This window comes from Drosophila suzukii, chromosome 2R, assembly GCF_043229965.1.
Source record: "Drosophila suzukii chromosome 2R, CBGP_Dsuzu_IsoJpt1.0, whole genome shotgun sequence".
Classification (NCBI taxonomy): domain Eukaryota; kingdom Metazoa; phylum Arthropoda; class Insecta; order Diptera; family Drosophilidae; genus Drosophila; species Drosophila suzukii.
In genome coordinates this window covers 11766044-11783736 of record NC_092081.1, presented here as the reverse complement: position 1 = coordinate 11783736, position 17693 = coordinate 11766044, and the positions used below count along the sequence as shown (strand labels likewise).

General features: G+C 44.0%; 1 protein-coding gene across 1 annotated transcript in view; it reads left to right on the top strand.

Annotated features, from left to right (window-relative positions):
* The first annotated feature begins 455 nt into the window (after positions 1 to 455).
* The window catches only part of jeb (jelly belly), a 36154-nt gene continuing 18916 nt past the window's right edge, over positions 456 to 17693 (top strand). The window contains exon 1 of the mRNA XM_017075246.4: positions 456 to 3592. Coding sequence (XP_016930735.3) covers positions 2137 to 3592 — 1456 coding nt within the window. The 5' untranslated portion in view covers positions 456 to 2136. The remainder of the gene's footprint in view (positions 3593 to 17693) is intronic.

The window sequence follows — 17693 nt, the reverse complement described above, 5'->3', positions numbered from 1 at the left end:
TCTTATCTCGGGACTAACCCAAGTTGCGAACTCACTCAATTTCCCCGGAAAGCACAACAATCTCGGGATAACCCAGTGAAAAGTGCATTTAGTGATTGGTGGGTATTTGGGATTAGGGGAGCTTCAGCTGATGACAGCCAAATGGGATTACCCAACTCGAATCGGACTGGGGAAATGCCCCGCCAGGACGAAGGATTCCGATGCCGTGGCCGTGCAACCCACGCAAAGAGGCGACCGCAAATCATATGGCGGCTGGGAAATGGGAAACTGGGTGTCGCTGAAGCCGGTAACGGTAACCAAGTGCGCAGGATCAGGCCCTCTCTATCTCTCTCTCTGTTTCGCTTTCTCTCTCTCTGTCGCTTTCTCCGTTCCCGTTAGACTTCGGGAAAAACTCTACACATGAGGCTGGTTGAAAACAAGTGGTTGAGCGGGCGTAGTGCTCAGTATAGAGCGAACAGTCGTTTCGAGCTCGACTTTTTCCCGCTGACCGAGAGCACGAGCTGGAGCTGGAGCTGAAGCCCAGAAAAGAAGAGGAAGAACCCAGAACCAGAAGCGGGAACAGGAGCAGGAGGAGAAAGTAAAGAAAGTAGGAGCAGGGGAGTGGAGAAAGAGAGAGAGAGAGTGAGAGCGTAGAGCGTAGAGGACCCAGCAGCCAGTTCGCCGAGCAGTGAAATTCGAGGCGGGGCGTGAAGGAAGTGGGTGTACGAGTGCGAGTACGACTGCGACTACGACTACGACTACCATAAAGTGGAAATCCGAAACGCCTTGAGGAGAGGCAGCGACGTTGGCCGAGCCAGCGACTGTGACGCCGGCAGCGGCAGAGGGACACGCGTCAGGCGGCCAAGCAAAAGGCAGACAAACAGGCAAATCCTGCTGAGACGACACGACGAGTCCTTGCTCGTCGGTTCAAACGTGCGGAACACTCTTGGAGGCAGCCGAAAATAAGAAAATACCACTAGAAGCAAAGCTAGTCCACAAAACACCACTCACACTCAATCCAAAACAAGGGAAAGTTTTCACCACAAAATAATAATAATACAAAAGAAAGCTAACCAAAGCATTATTATTCCCAAGAAACCCAAAAAACAATATTTTCGAAAAATATCCCAAGATATATTCATCCATTCAAGTGCAGTGACTCGTGTGCAAAAGTTATCCAACCACAAAACCCCAACAAAAAAAAACTAAGTGCCGCAAGCTGAGAGAGCTAAACACGAAAAAAGTGCTAAAAGTTCCTTAAAAAATATTAATAACAAAAAACAAAATATTTGTTCAACTGCTTATAAAAAATATACAAATTATACAACATAAATATTCTTTGCATTTTAACAAAAAGTATAAGAGAGCAGCTCAAAAAACGAAAGAGGAAAACCAAAGTGCCGTGGAAAAACTAACTAATAAGCTTACTAAAAAATATATAAACGAACGACTGGCCAGTGTGGAAAAGCTTTATTAAAGGCCTACAAAAGTTAAATCAAAACCCCAAAGAACTGGAACTGCTTACCGAAAAGCCGACGGAAGACAGCAACTAGTTGTTGTCAGAGGCCAACAACCAGGTTCAAACGGCCATATACCTATACCCATATAGGAACCCATACCTATACCGACTCTCCGACTTCACCTACCCAAGCGGAACCCAAACTCCCTGGCCAGAGTAGACAATTGATTATTGATTTTGTCTAAGGCTGCAGAACTTCACAGCTTAACGCAAAACAAACTTGGCAGCAGGGCAACAAAGGGCGACGAAAGACGGGGGCAAAAAAAAATACTAGTGACAAGAAAGGGCCGTTGAAAGGCAGCCAGAAAAACCGGAAAAAGTGGGTAGTAGCTCGGAAAACTGCTCCGGTATCGGCCAGTGTTGTGCAATGCCAGGCTTAGGCCGGCACAGTGTTGGTCAGCGGTGTGGGGCCTAAAGGCCCAGGCCGAAAAGCATCGAAATCCCATATAGAGAAACAATCTTAAAGTCGGGACTTTCCCCCACCACCACCACCAGCCCCTAAGACACCACCTGCCAACAGACTATCACCACCCACCCCCCTAATAGATTTCTTTCCTAACCCCCCCCTGGTATACCCACCCAGAACCGCCAAGATAAGCCGTCTAATCGAGAAGCTGCGCCAGACCAACAAACGGAAAATGTTCTGCTCGCTGGCCCAGACGCTCTTCTGCGTCCTGCTCATCCAGGGCGGCCTCTATGCCCTCCATCTGAGCGGAAACGGAAATGGCAATGGCAACGAGAAGTCCCTGGGTGAGGCCAAGGCGGGCCAGGTGCCCAGCCAGCCGCTGGGACCCTCGACGGGAGTGTCCGCCGCCTGGCAGACGGCTCCCTCGCAGCAGCAGCAGCACCAGCAGCATCCCGGAGGATCTCCGCCGGGCGGTGGATCCCTATCCGCATCCTCGTCCCATGGCCACCGTTCTGCAGCGGCGGCCGCCTTCGATGCCACCACCGTGCGGCTGAACAAGGAGATAGCGGACATGGCCCAGCTGGAGCGGGAGCGACTGATGCTCCTGGCCCGCGCCAAGCAGACGGCGGAGCAACAAGCCCCGCCGGCGGGCAGCCATCACCGTGGCCATCCCTTCATCGCCGGCCGGATACAGATGCAGCCCAGCGAGGAGCTGGACGTGGGCGACTATCCCGCCCTGCTGCAGCAGGCCGCCAGGGGCTACATCTTCGGCAATGTCCAGAAGCAGCCACCCACTCCGATCAGCCTGGAGCAGGATTACGAACAGCTGCGGGATGTAGACAACAGGCCCGTGAAATACTACGGCCGAGTGGTGCAGCCGGCGGAGAGGGAGGAGCCAGCGGAGTACGAACCACTGCACTCCTTCGGCGACTTCGATGACTTCTCGGAGCTGGAGCCGGAACAGGCGGAGCCGCACTTGGGCGAGGATGAGCTGCTGCGGGAACTGGATGCCTACCAGTATCACGGCCTGGAGGAGGAGCCACTCCCAGAGAATCCCTATCGCACGCTGGAGCAGCTGGAGCTGGCCGCACCCGACTCCCTGCAACAGCTCTTCGAGCAGGAGCAGGAGCAGCGAGATGCCCCCTACAAGGGGACGCACTCTGCCGGCAAGGTCCACAACCCGGGTAACTACAACATAAGGGTGCAACAGAAGTGGGCCAGGAAGCGGAATGGTCAGGGAGTAGCGCATAATCCCGAGGCGGAGAAGCAGCTGCAGCGCCAGATCTTCGCACAGCACTTCAAGCCGCAAAGGAGTGGCAAACTATCGCTTTCGGCCAACTCAGAGGCAACGGCCAGCAAGCACCTGAAGCCATCCAGTCGCTCCGGCTCCAAGGATACCGAGAAGCCCCATAACGAGCCACTAGGAGGCAGTGCCTCCGGCTCCACCTCCAATGGCAAGCAAGCGAACGGCGATGGAAATCCTAAGCAGCAGGCGGATCAGCAGCAGCAGCAGTCCCAGCTGGACAAAAAGGATCCCAGCCACAAGCGATCCGGATCGGGATCAGCGGGATCCGTGGGATCGCCAGGAGGCGGCTACTCCGCGCAGCCACCCATCTCCCACAGCATAGCCAGCCAGCTGATGCTGCGGACCGCCCGCGGTCAACGGCAGTACGATGTGCCACAAATCGGTGAGTTTCAGATACATATATCTATAGAATGCTATATAGAAATGGGGGATAGGTTATAAAGTTTACCTCCGTGGCAATCGATGGAACCAATCATCGGTCTGTTTCACCTGTGACCTTTTGCCGGCTGTCTGGCATTAATTCGATCCAATCGAACCTCCACTTAACGCCGTAATTCCCTTAAGCGCAGCACGAAAGCCCAGAACTTTCACCTCACATTATATTCACGTACTGCGACTGCAATTTATTTAATGATCGGAAACTTTGGAATCCCAAAATAGAATATGAAACTTTTAAAACGAAAATAGATGTCTAATTCTATAAAAGAAACGTAAGCTTGAATTATTCAAGTTAATTGAGGAAGTGGGGCTTAACTAAATAGGTATGAAAGGCTTATAACTATTCTACTAATCCAAAAATAAAAACCGACCGTACATATATTAAAAAGTCCAGTGTACTATAATTACTCCGTCATGGTTAATTTACAAATGCGTGTTCAAGGGTTAGAAAGACAACATTTGTTCCCAATAGTCGGTCAATATCTCTTCCAATATCTCTGCGTTTCATGTCGTGTTAATTTTATTCGAGTCGAATCGAGTGGAACCAGCACTTGACCCTCTCGTATACCTGTACCCATTTTAGTTTTTTCGGTTCGAAGCCCCCTAAACCAAATGGGCCAGGACCCCAAGGACAGGCCATAATCGTTCTATTTCCGTCCTTATTTATTTTGCGGCAGTTATAAACGCGTATACCTAGGCGTATTTACCCGTTTCATTACGGCCGGTCGGTCGGTCTTATTATTCCCGGCAAAGTCCTGCATATTTCATGATCCAAGGCGGTGCACTTCGGCCGGGCAATTTAATCCTTTTAGCCGGCTCGTGGGCGACCGGCTCATCAATCATCAATCATCCGCCGTTTAATAGATTGTCACTAAATCATTTGTCAACAATGGCCAAATCGGAAAAGTTTTTGCAGCTATTTTCGGTAGTTTGGCCAACTTTTCAGCCCGTTATTTTTGGCCATTGCATTTAGCAAATTGGTCCGAGTACTACAAATGGAATGGGTGTGTGCGGGGAAGTTCGTCCTTGGCTTTCCTTCGTTTTTGGGCCGTTGTTAATCACTTGGCTGGCTAAATTACTTTACAACAAGTTTTGATGGTCGCCATGAATACGGAATGCGCTTAGAGAAAGTTGGCCAGTAAGATGGCTGCCGACTGCTATGGTCTGCTGCTGCCGGTCCTGCGGGACAATCAATTTTAATTTTTAATTAACACTTTCAAGTTTAATGGCGACATTGTTATGGCCGTGAGCTAAATGCGATTTCTTTGCTGGCCTGCCCAGAAAACAAAGGCGGAGGAGCATAACTTATCTGCCAACTTGGATTTTCCATTTGTATCCTATGAAAATTCACATTTTAGTTTACTCTCCTGGGAATTTGGCATTCACTTTAATAGATTCCAAACAAAATACATACTAGTCATTTATAATTTAAATTAAATAAATGCTGTTTATAAGTTATGCATTTTAACGCCTCTATTGTTTTCTTATAACGCTTTGTTTATGGTTTTTCGCTTTTAATTCTGCAGAATTCAATGCTCCTTAGATTAACATATTTCTTTGTTCTTATCTTTTCTTGGAAAGTCCTTTGCTTTTATCTGATGGATAAATAAACGTTATTTTCAATTAACGTTTATGCACACAGGGGGGCTAAACTTAAAGTGAAACAAAGGAGTAGAAAATTCCCGGGAACAGATTAGCCAATTAAAGTAAATTGGATTAGTTGATTGTCTGTAGCTTCCTGGCGCTGTCACTTTCCTTTCCATTTCTCTGTGGAATTGGCCATCTTTGAACAATTGATTTGGCAAGGTTTATGCCGATTGAGAGATGTGGCGAAAATTCAATATGAGGCAATCAATGAGTTTTCATTTTATGCGCATGTTTGCACAATTTTCCTCATTGTTATGCCTGTCGCTGTCTTCTTTCTCCGTCTCCTTCTCCATCTCCCTCTCACTTTCGCATTTTAGTATTTGGAATTTTTCCTTGCCAGCAGCTCCGCTTTTCCCACATTTCTGTTTGTTTATTTCCGCATAACGTCATCAAGTGTCAGCTGTGAAAACGTCAACGCTCGCCACCCGCCGCTCCTCACTTCACACTTTCGCTGGCGGTGGGATAGTTGGGAAAACTACAATTGTCCCCTAAGTGGTTACACGGAAAACAATTATGCGGACAAAGAGTGCCCTCAAAGCTAAAAACAAAAAAAAAACGGTAGCTAGGGATATTGTGTGTGGTCTATATTAAGAAAGAAATTTCAAATGTTTTAATCATGAAAAACTTTAAAAAAAGTATATAAATATAAAGTAGATAGATAGATAGATAGATAGATAGATAGACAGATAGATAGGTAGATAGATAGATAGGTATATAGATAGATAGATAGATAGATAGATAAATAGATAGATAGATAGATAGATAGATAGATAGATAGATAGATAGATAGATAGATAGATAGATAAATAGATAGGTAGATAGATAGATATATAGATAGATAGATAGATAGATAGATAGATATATAAGATAGTAGCTATGGATAATGCGTGTGATATTTAATTGAGAAGGGTTTTTCAAATGTTTTCATAATAAAAAATTTACAAAATAGTTTTTACAAATATAAAATACATCTCTCGAATCCAACTTCTGTTTATAATAATATAACTTTGTTTTTTTAAAAGAATTTTTTTTTAAAGTAATATGTTTACTTTTTCCGATACTTAAAGGTCTTAAAACTTAAAAATGTATTTGTCTTTTGAATTTGAAATTATATTTTAAGATGGTTCTCATTTTCACCTTGAGTATAAAATTATATAATTAAAACTAATAATATTTTCTTCTTTAGAATTATGGTCTTACGTTAAAGAAAACTTCCTTAAATTAGATATTTTGATTTGATATTTTATTTTGAGATCTTCCTCATTTATAGCTTTAGTATAAAATGTTTAGTTCAAATTTATAATCTTTTATCTTCTTAGGAATTATTGTTATTACTTGGAAGAAAAATTCCTAATATTGTGTCACAAATTTTTCTGAGTAACCACACCACATAAAGTCCTAATTCGGTCCCTAATGACCCAAAGAGTTTGCTTCTGTGCCGAAAAAGGAATGGAAAACGCTCCCGAAAAAAGTAGAAAAAAAGCCGTCACATATTTTCCCGGGAAACCTGCGGCTGCGTTTACAACTTGACATCATTAAAACGCGTTCACAATTTACGATCTGCTGGTCCGGTTTCCAGCTAATTTAGTAACAACACCCCGGGGGTCCTAAGCGACCGGACAGGACGCCTCCGTTTGACAAGTCCTTGCTCCCACGCCCACGCCCATGTCCTGTGTGTGCGAGTGTGTGTGTGAGTGTGAGTGCGCACGCCTTTAGTTTTCCTTCACACTCAAACTAACATTTTCATACCCTGGCGGTTGATTTAATTTGTAATTTGAGGACCGCTCGGTCCTCAAGTGGCCACTTGGCGGCGGGAAGATCATCGATTTGTGCGGACGGCGGTCCTTCCTCATCGATGGCCCCATCCCCGCCCCTTCGCTCCTGTCAAATATTACGCAAATTAGTTGGAAATGGATATTGGAGATGCGTCCATCAGTCTGTCCGTCTGTCCGACTGTCTATCTGCCTTGGTATCGGTGGCCAACCTCGACCTTTTTCCATTTTCCGCGTCATGTGCGTGATGCGGCTGCAGCCGAGCGGATGGAAAATTTTACCACAGCGACAGGTTGTCTGCCACAACTTGTGGGTTCCGCCTCGCTCCACTTCTGGTGGCTGTGTGCCCCCATAATCGGGCATAGATATGCAAATGGTCGATTTTCAGGACACTTGGGGCAGCAGCGACAGATCAGACAAATTGGGCAAACACTGGGCTTTTTTCGCAGACAGATTGGTTGATCTCCATGGCAGCCCTTTTTACTATTTGGTTAAGCATACGGATTTTTATTGATCCATGGGGCTGCAAAAAAATTTTTATTATTCGGGAAAATATAAGCTTTATAGCTTTTTTATTAAAATAGGGCGCATGTAATTACATTTTTTTCCCAAAATTTCAGTAGACTGATTTTATCGGTAATAAAAATATATGTTATACTTATCTACCTGTATATCAAAAGCAAATATTATTAAACTAAATTAAATGTGTCGGGCATTTATTCTAGTACACTTAATTTGTTTATTCCGAGCCACAGGTTGGGTATGTAAACATTTAATTAAAGTAATTATGTAACTATAGAGAAACATTGCAATAAAACCATAGTATATCATATAATAGTCTAGGTATCCTAAAGATACTTATGTTCTATAGAAGTTGTAAGAAAAAGTTTTGTGAACTTTTAACTTTAATTTAATAATTAAATTAAATATGTAACTAAAGGAAAATTTTGCAATTGAATCCTTAAGATACATAAAGTATATAGAATTTGTACTTAAAAGCTATGTAAACTTTAAACTTTAATTTAATGACTAAAGTAATTATGTAACTATAGGAAAATGATGTATTTCAACCTTAGTACTTACATATAATATTATAGGTATCCTAAAGATATTTCAGGTCTATAGAATTTTTACTTAAAAGCTATGTGAACTTTTAACTTTTATTTTCTTTTGAACATCCTAAAGATACGTCAAATCTGTGAAATTTTGACGTACAAGTTCTGTGGACTTTTAGCCTTTTTGAGGACACTCTTATTGCGTATACGCAGCCTGCCCTTTGACCTATTCACATTTTTTTTTGGCACATCAATGCCAATGGCAGGGCACACTTTTGACATTTTCTGAAGGCGCCTAAAATACTCTCGTCGTCAATTTTTCACGTTATAACGCCAAACCATCCAATATTTTTGGCTTTAAATCCAGAACCTGGCCGATGGCTAATTACGGGGCAAACCCCCAGTTTGCATTGCAGGCGGCCAAATGAACTGGAAGCAATAACGCCCCGGTCACGCCCACACACTGAATTTGTTAATGAGGTGGACACAGTTTCGGGCCCAGACCGTTTCGGCCCGGCAAATTAGCCTTTTGACTTAATGCACTGGCCAAAAATAAACAGAAACGTGCTGAAAGTGGACAGCGAGGCTGGCCGGCCAGTAGATGAATCAATAAACAATGACATCATCGCCAGCATCCAGTCAGTCAGTCAGTTAGTCAGTCAGTCAGTTAGTCAGCCAGTCAGTTAGCCAGTTAGTCAGCCAGTCAGTTAGTCAGCCAGTCAGTTTGCCATTTAGTCAGATGGTGGGGGGATTTTACAGCTTTAGAACCCATAGAATAGCCCCATCCTTTGGACCGGGCCTGCATATATAATTGTGGCACACGACAACAACGAAGCTGGGGGGAAAATATTTACATTAGCGTAAGCCCGGAAAGAGGGGCGTCGAAAGGGGGGGGGGGGTGACTGGGGGTCTGAAGAGGGGTCTACGCGGCCATTGAGCAGGCCAATTGTCTGGGTGAGAGTGTGCGTGATGGTGGCTCATTCAGCCAGTTTGACGACATCAGCCCAAAAGCCAGCCAAAGTTTTGCTTTCTTCTTGCGTCACAGAACGGTCGTCTGGGATCCGAGAGACTGACACACTTATACTTATACTTATATCCATACTTATGCCCACATCCCATATATATTATATCTACATCTATATAGAGGGGCGAGCACTGTATGAATCTCTCTGGGCAGAGTGGCTAAAGGATTGTGGCATGCTGCTGAATAAACATGGCGAAATATAGTATCAACTATGGGGCAATAATGAACCACACCAAGGCGGAGATTGTTGGCCAAAATCTATAATAAGACATATATATGTTATATATATATATGGTATATCCTATTTGGCCAGTCAGCTCTTAGTCATCCGTAATGAAGAGCGGAAAGAAAAACAGAAAAACCAGTAAAACTCTTCGGCAAATAAATGTGGCTGAGTAATCGCGGGAGTGTGTATGTGTGAGCTCTGTGTTTGTGCTAGAATTTTTTAGTCAATGAAGCGTCAAGGACTTTTTCCTTATGATATATTTACCCAAAGGGGCTAGAGAGAGACAGACAGAGGGAGAGAGCAAGTCCTCAGCCACAAAAGATGATGCAATGCAATCAGGAGGCGGCAGGCAAGGAAGTGCGGGTAGTTGTGGCATAGTAGGTATGGTATCCTTGTTGTATCCTCGGCGTGCTTAATGAGTTGTGAGCTGACGCGGAATTTATGAATGAATTGCGGAATATGTGAGTGGAACGGAGGGGGGGTCCCAAAGAGAAAGAGAGAGCAGGCAGGACGCAGGACGAAGGCAGTTCCCTAACTCATCAGAATCCCCCACCATCGTCCCCTGCCATTGTTTTAGCTCCAAGTGAGCGGAAAATTAACCAAGTGTTAGCAGCTCCACGTAATTGGCCTGCTTGGCTTATGAATAATGGCTTATTTACTGGTTATACTTAGAGGGATTCTTAGATGTGTATATTTAGAAGGGGAATAACATAAGTAAGCGGAAGCCTACATATCCTTATTCGGCTGTTTTGCATATGATTAATATCTATTTTATTGGCTACATCAAACGTTACTTAAATGTATTTAAAATAAGACAAATCTATAGTGGTTAAGATTACATATGTATTTTTAAATCGAAGCATTTATGTAATTGAAAAGGTTTATTATTCATACTTTTTAAAGAAGATACGTACATACCTCGTTATCACACGAATATGCCATCCTTGCTTTTAATAATATTTTAAGCCCCTGGGGCATCCACGCAAATTGCAATTTAATTATACCCTATTTATTTGTATATTGATACCAAGAACCTGAGTTCTGTGTTGGGTCTATCGTCACGTCGTCATTGGTAAATGACGCATGTCACCCACCGGATTTGTGAACGAATCTATACCTGAAGCTGATGTTATCGTGGGAACAAGCAAAAAAGTGTGGGTAACAAAATTAATTTATCAAAATATTTATTAGCAACAGAAATGTGGGTGATGCCCTTTTCAAAATGCAGAGAGGGTTTTGTAATATTAACAAAAGATTTTTCCCGAATTAAAGAAGTTACTAAAGCTATTGCAAAATTATCTAGACTTGCCCTGAATTTACATAGAAAAGAAGTTATTTATTTATATTTATATTTTTGTTCTATAAAAAGGAGTAGCTAAAATTTTTTTATTGAGTAAAGAACCCATACTTTAAGAACCTTGTCCCTCGTTCATCACCAAAAGAGTTGGGTGCGACCTCCCAGGACTCTGAACTACGCAGATACGCAGTCGTCCGTGTCCTTGAAAATGCCGAATGGGAATGGGCATGGGTTTGGGGTGGCGAACCCAAAAAGAGTCCAAGAACAATTGCGAGGATACAAATTTGGCTGGCAGACTGGCAGAGTTCTCAAGTGCGCACACACAGGAATGACATATGCCGCCAGTTTTTTAGATGGGGACTTCGCCCGAGGAAAGTGGGGATAGTGGATGTGTGTTCCATGTGCGTCACAGGTCATGGAAATCAAACGCAATAAAAATCCACAGACCACCGAACAGTGAAAACTGGAGCAGGCAAGGGGGGACTACATATGTGTGTATATATGTACCTACTTATAGGAGGCATCACTGTGGCCAAGTGCATAGTCATGCTAATGCAAATTATGGCTTATTTAAGCCGACAGCACCGCATCAGCATGGGCCTACTTTAAGGTGCTGGGCTGCATCACTTCAGCATGTCGCATGCATGGCAGAACTAAAAACTGAAATTAAAAAAGTGGAAAAAGCACTGGAAAAGTAGCAAAGAAAGCGGAGAGCTCTTGGCCAGATGGGGGGATCGGGGTATTGGGGGTTCGGGGATTGGGGTTAGAGGGACTAGGGGTTTTGGGAGCTGCCTACTTAAAGGCTTCCGGGCCGGCAACTCGCAGCAGCCGTGCATAATGAGGCTGGCACTCACACAGCTGCATGCATAATTTAGCAGGAGCTCCGACGGTCTAGAAGGGGTTTCCTCCCAGGATACTGGGTTCTGGGATACTTGGATACTGGAGCACACCGTCTCCTCAAAGCTGCCGCAGAGTGCAGAATCAGAGCGGAGAAAGCTGGTGCTTTTCTTCCCAAAAACGCCGACGGCTGACCTTTTCCCAGCTCATCGATCTGGTGGCGTCGCCCCCCGAATTTCCGCATAATCATCGTCATTGTCGTGTAATAAGTGTATTGGTTTGGGTTTGGTCTCGGATTTGGGTTAGGTTCTGGGTTCAGGTCCGAAATTATGCAATATTTATGAGGGGTTTTTGTTTATTTTAATTCACAAGCAATTTGTCTGAAAGACATAAAGAAAGATATTATTTTGCTGCCCCAGATAAGAAGCAAAAACCTGCAGATACTTTTCCATCAATCATTGGCTTCAGCCGCCATCATTTTCGCAACGTGTGTGCTGGTACATTTTTCTCTGTCCTGAGAATGTGCACTGAGAAAAATGAGGAACAATGAGAACTTAAGAGTTTGATTGCACTGCAAAAGCAGATCCTCCATATAAGATATATTAAATATATTATGGATTTTTTTTGTAAAGATAAAATAAGTAATTTATACCCTAATCCGTTTTTCAAAAGTAGTAATTTATCTTATTTCCTATAAGTATTCATTCGATATAATAATATTGACTTGAATTGTTTTTAACTTTCTTAAGATAAGTCGAACTCGAAACAATTTGTTGAAGAGGCTTATTGATAAATTTTTAACTTATTAAAGGCAAGTTCGTTTTTAAAGAAATATGTTTCAGTATTTTCGGCTGCGTGTACAATATTTAAGTATCCGACAGCCAGGTGGCAGAAAGCAAGGCAAACAGTTGCCGGAAAAAGCTGGTTGGAAACGTTGAAAATTGCCAGGTGAAAATTGCGGGGATGGAAAATGCCAGGCCAACACTTGTTGCCCGCCGCAGACCTAGAGAAATTCTGAAGCCACACCTGTCGGGGAGCAGAAAATACCGGGAAACAAATAAAATCGAGAGGAAAAGCCTTTGTTTTCCCAGAGAGAGAGAGGGGGATTCCTCTTCCTGAAAAACAAGCGGGTCAAATCAAGTTGACCTTTGGCCATAGTGGACAAATAAATGCTGCTGAGATAATTTCCATGGCCAGCAGACCGCTAACGGAGCCAGCTGGCGAGATCTTTAAGCTCGAATAAATCTAGCTGAAAAGCTTAATCCAGACCACAACGGCTGGCGAATAAATGTCACGGCTCTGTCACCGCTCGATTTCCCATGCCGGCGGTGGAGGGCTTTAGTTGAAATTGACAGCTGGTTTGCAATTAAATAAGATTTATACTTCGGGAAAGGCCGAGCCAGCAGAAACCGCACACCATCGCCATCGCCATCGCAGCAATCTTGGCCATTGCCATTCGCAAGTTTCTGCATTAATATGCCAGTAGGTGACTCCGCCAAATGACCTCGGGCTGTCAATGCGGGTCGTGTGCGTAGACCAAATATAGCCACGAACTTTGCTAATGGATGCACACCATGTCAAATTGAATTTACTTCGAGACCCAGGAATAATACGCCGCTCCGGGAGATTTCTCATGTTTAATTTATCGCCCATCCTTGTCGCTTCACATTAAGCAGTTGAGTTGACAAAAGAAGCATACCTGCAGAAGAAATCGCTCGGGGAAGGCTTTATTCCAGCCGAAGGGCTCGAATGGGGGGGGGGGAGGTACTTTTTAAGACCACACTTAAATCCCCCCGTTCATGGCTGAGCAAATACTCGGGGCCCTGGCTTTGGTTCACTGGTTTGTCTATATACAGACCATCTACCTATATACCTTGGCATCTCGACAACAGCAACACTGTCTTGTGGTATTATTTTTATCCTATACAGCCACAATTAAGCGTTGGATGATCCTGCAGAGTGGAAAAATAGCTAAATTGGTTTTCTGCCTAGCTTTTACCATCATATTTAAATCCCATCTCTTCTCACAGATTTTCAATAATAAGATCTAGTGTTTGGAAGGTTTCTGAAGTGCCGATACGCACTTTCTCCAATAATGCTCCGTAGACTCTAAGTTACATAATTCAATTTGCGCGACACTAGCTAAATAATTTATTCTAGGGCCGCCAGTGACGTGGCCAATTCTATAATATATATAACGATGCCAAATCGAGTTTGGGCATCAGTGGAGCCCATCCTGGAAAATCACCCGACCGCATGGACACCCACTCATTCAGGCTGAAGCATTGTTTTCCAATCAAAAACTAAACAAAACGCAAACACAGGACCCAAACACTTGAGCCACTGCGTAAGCCATAAACAAACACGGCAGAATGACAATGTGAATGGGTTTCGTTGGGGGTAAGAAGTGGGCCTTCTGCTGGACGGCTGCTTCTGGCCACATGAATGGAACTTGGCCTGGCTGTGACAGTGGCTACAGTGCGAAAGCTGCCAGAGAAACAAAAGCCAGCCGTTTTGGAACGGAATGGAACCGATGTCCATGAATGGCCATAGTTCAGTGGGATGGGTTGGTTGTGGGGAGGAGGTCAAATGGCGATGAGGGGGCGGAACTGGGGTTAGGAGGCCTGTCTCCGTTTAGAATACAAGTGAGCGTGGGACATTTGAATCCTGCTAGGGTTGGCTGTCCATTCACTGGTACTGGGATCTAGAAATCATTGCAGTGATTTGGAAAAGTGTAGGAATGACCGATTTATATAATCCTCTTACTAACCATACCTTTGAATTAGAAGCTTATAAAGTTGGCAAAAATATGAAAAACCTTTGCCAATCGGTTTATAGAAGTTCTAATCGATTTTTAAGCTGTCAAGCCTGATGGAATAAAGTGAAAACATTAAATTGATTTAAGGCCTTAAAGCGGATAACTTTATTTTGATTTTAATAATGTTGTCTTTGTTTTTACTCTCTATTTGTGGGCTTAAAGTGCTGCAATCCTATCAGTCATTCAAGTTTCGAGCACACATTTTTCAAATATCCAATGGCTTTGATTTTTTCTGAGAACTAATTGATGTGGAGTGTAGCATTTTTCATTTATATATATAGGTACTTCAACTAGTTGATTTAACAAAAAGTAAAGAGGTATAACTTGTTTATTAAAATATAATGAACTAAATGAAATTAATTCTAAGGTGCTTTATTATATTTTGCTTTTTTTTGTCGAACTTGATGTACTTATTCCATTTTTTGCGAGAAATGTTTTATGTTATTTATTTCAAGGAGCTGCCGACTTTATACTTTCACAGCTTTCACTTCGGTTTGCTCTCTACCTCTTACGCATCTTATGCAATTTGCTATCTTTATTGACAATATACCTTCACCGTAATAGGATTTCTTTTCAAAGTCCTCTGTGTTTGTTCAGTGCAAGTATTTTCCACGAATTTTGTCAGCTTATTGTTTTTTCTACCAAGAGTTTTCAGTCACTGGTTTTGGTCACAGTTCCCGTCACTGGCTGCCTAGTCGTGGCCTATATCAGCCGGTTAGCATCTTGTTTACCCATTTGCAACGCTTGACAGTTTTCTAAAATATGCCAAGGCGGGCGGCGGCGTGCGGCAGTCTAAATCCAGCTAAGGTCAGAGTTCAAATTGAGTTTGGCCAGGAAATTAAATGGGGGAGACCGGTGGGGGATGGAGCTGTATGGAGCTGGCAGGCTAATGAAAAGCCCTGGCTGCTCTTGGGGTTGCTCAGCTTCAACTGGGGGATGCCAGGACATCCCCTCCATCGTTTAGGCCACCCTTTTGAAGGTGGAAGCCTGCACTTGTCTACTGCACTCCTTCGTCCTTCGTCCTGCGCTTCCTTTCCCCGCTTTTCCCGCTTTCTCCGCTTTCCCCGGCCTGGCTATTAATATTGCCAAAGGTGCGCACTCTTTGGTACTTAAGTGGCTGCCGTCTGGGAACTGTCAACGGGGGCTGAACTCCCCTGGCATTGTGTCATTTGACAGTCGACATCTTGGCTGCACCTTTGCCCCCAGCCCCTCAAGAGATACCCCTCATTTCTCTTTGTTTTAGCCCCGGAGAAGCCCTATGCCAAGGCTAAGACCTGGCCAAGTGCTAGGGGATGTCGCGCGGAAATTAAGTAACTAAGTAGAGCCCAGGATACAGCTCTACTTCTTCTTCTTTTTTTTCGGGGGGGATTTGAGCATAATCAAAACTTTTCATTACGCCCCCCAAGTGCGGAGTAGAGTATATTTCACAATAAAAACTCTCAGTTCATCGTAAATATAAATAAAAGCATTAAGGGCGCAGGTAAGTTGCGTGGCTGCATGGGAAAAAAAAGCAAAAGTTTTATTGTCATAGCGCCCAAACAAGGCATAAACTTGCCTTAAAAGTTTAAGCGGCCTTCGTCCGCATTTTCCCTCCCAACTTTTATATATTTCGGTGCCTATTTTTAGCCACTCGTAGTGAAGCTGCGCAGAAACTTTCCTTCGAAATCCAAAGGTGGAGAAAAGGGGGTGGAGAAAATATAAAAATTGTGTGGAAAATTACAGTGCAACTTTTCGACCAGCCCCACAGAAAGCTACAAACAATTTTAATGAAACTTTTTCTCCGATTCACCTGCAAAGGCGTTGTCTTGGTGTTAATGAAAAGTCGGCAGCTTAGCGGACTACGTGCCCCCCCAAAAAAAAAGTATTCGTAATATTAATAATTTGAGAAAGGCGAATGGAAGAAAAGGTGGGTGTGGAAGAAGTGAAGCCCAACTTTTCGAGGAAAGTACGTAAACCCACCGATTACGACCCGCGCACCCGAGCACCGAAGCACTAAAAATGTCAAAAGTTATAAATAATTTTCCATATAGAAAAGTGTGATATGTTCAAAACATGTTGTCAGTGCACCGCAGAGTCCGAGCCATGTGGCCGCCAGGATCCCTAATCCTATACCAATCCTTTCGAGATTCCTGTCCCAGTTTGCAATTTGCGAGAAATTGCCAAGGCAAAAACTTCAAAGTAAACAAACAAACACATCACCAGCTGCCAGCCAAAAAACGAGGAGTTCGGATTGTTGGATAGTTGGGGGATTTTGGGAGTTCGGAAGTTGGAAAGTCGGGAATCCGGCGCTCCACGAGTTATGTTGATTTGCACATGTTTATGTCCAGTTAGGAGCACCAGCATGACTTTTGGCAAAGGGAAAGGGAAGAAACGGTAGGAAGACATGAAATTTTTATGGCCACCAATGCCAGGAAAACAATTGCGAAAAGTAGTTTTGCCAAATGCGTCGGACACGTACGTCCACGTACACGTATGCCAAACAGGAATGCCTGCCCCGGGAAATTAGAGCAGAGTGCCACCGACCGCACCAAACGGAAATAAACGCCAAATGTATTTAGAATTTTTGTATAAATAACTTGAGGCATGCCCCAAGTCGCGGGGGCAATTTAAATTATTGAGCGGCATTGATTGCCGCAGTGAAGGAGCCAGAGGTCCAAGGATACAAGGATTCGGGGGGGAGGGTTAAGGCATAAGGCAGTGGTACACCACTGTCGATATACTGACGCAAATGCCAGGGGGGAAACGGGGGTTTCGACCAGGATAATCATCATTAAAGCAACCGCAGGCCCCGAAATTATAACCATTACAGTTATAAATAAAATGCGACGACGGGTCGTGCCCCCCAGTAACGCCCATCCAAAGTGGGCGTGGCCCGGCCACTTGGCACACTCTCTTGCCTGTAATTACTTTGATTTGCGCCAAGGCCACTGGTGCTGGCTTTTCTCTTTTTTTTATTCCAGAAATTGCATGATCCCGACAAGTCCTGAATTTAATTTGCAACTGCTGCTGAAATATTCACTGTTTTTTTTTTTTTGGTTAATTTCCATGACGGCCAACAGTTGGGTTTGGAGTCTCCATTGCCAAGTTTGAAAACCCCTGAGGATTGCGGCTGACGTCATAGGCAGACGTCCTTGAGAATGAATTGAAATGGTGGTGGTGGTGGGTGGTCTGTGGGTTCCAGTTCTAGTGGGTTGTCAATTAGCAATTGCCTGGGTGTGAAATTATGGGTTAAACGACGATTGTGGGGTGTGGGTTGGATAGTGTGGCCAAGCCCAACTTCGTTTTCACAGTCGACTGCCCGTTGGGCAATTAGTAAATTGTTCCTTTTCCCTGGGAATTGCAGGGCGAACGAGATACATCGTTCGAAAT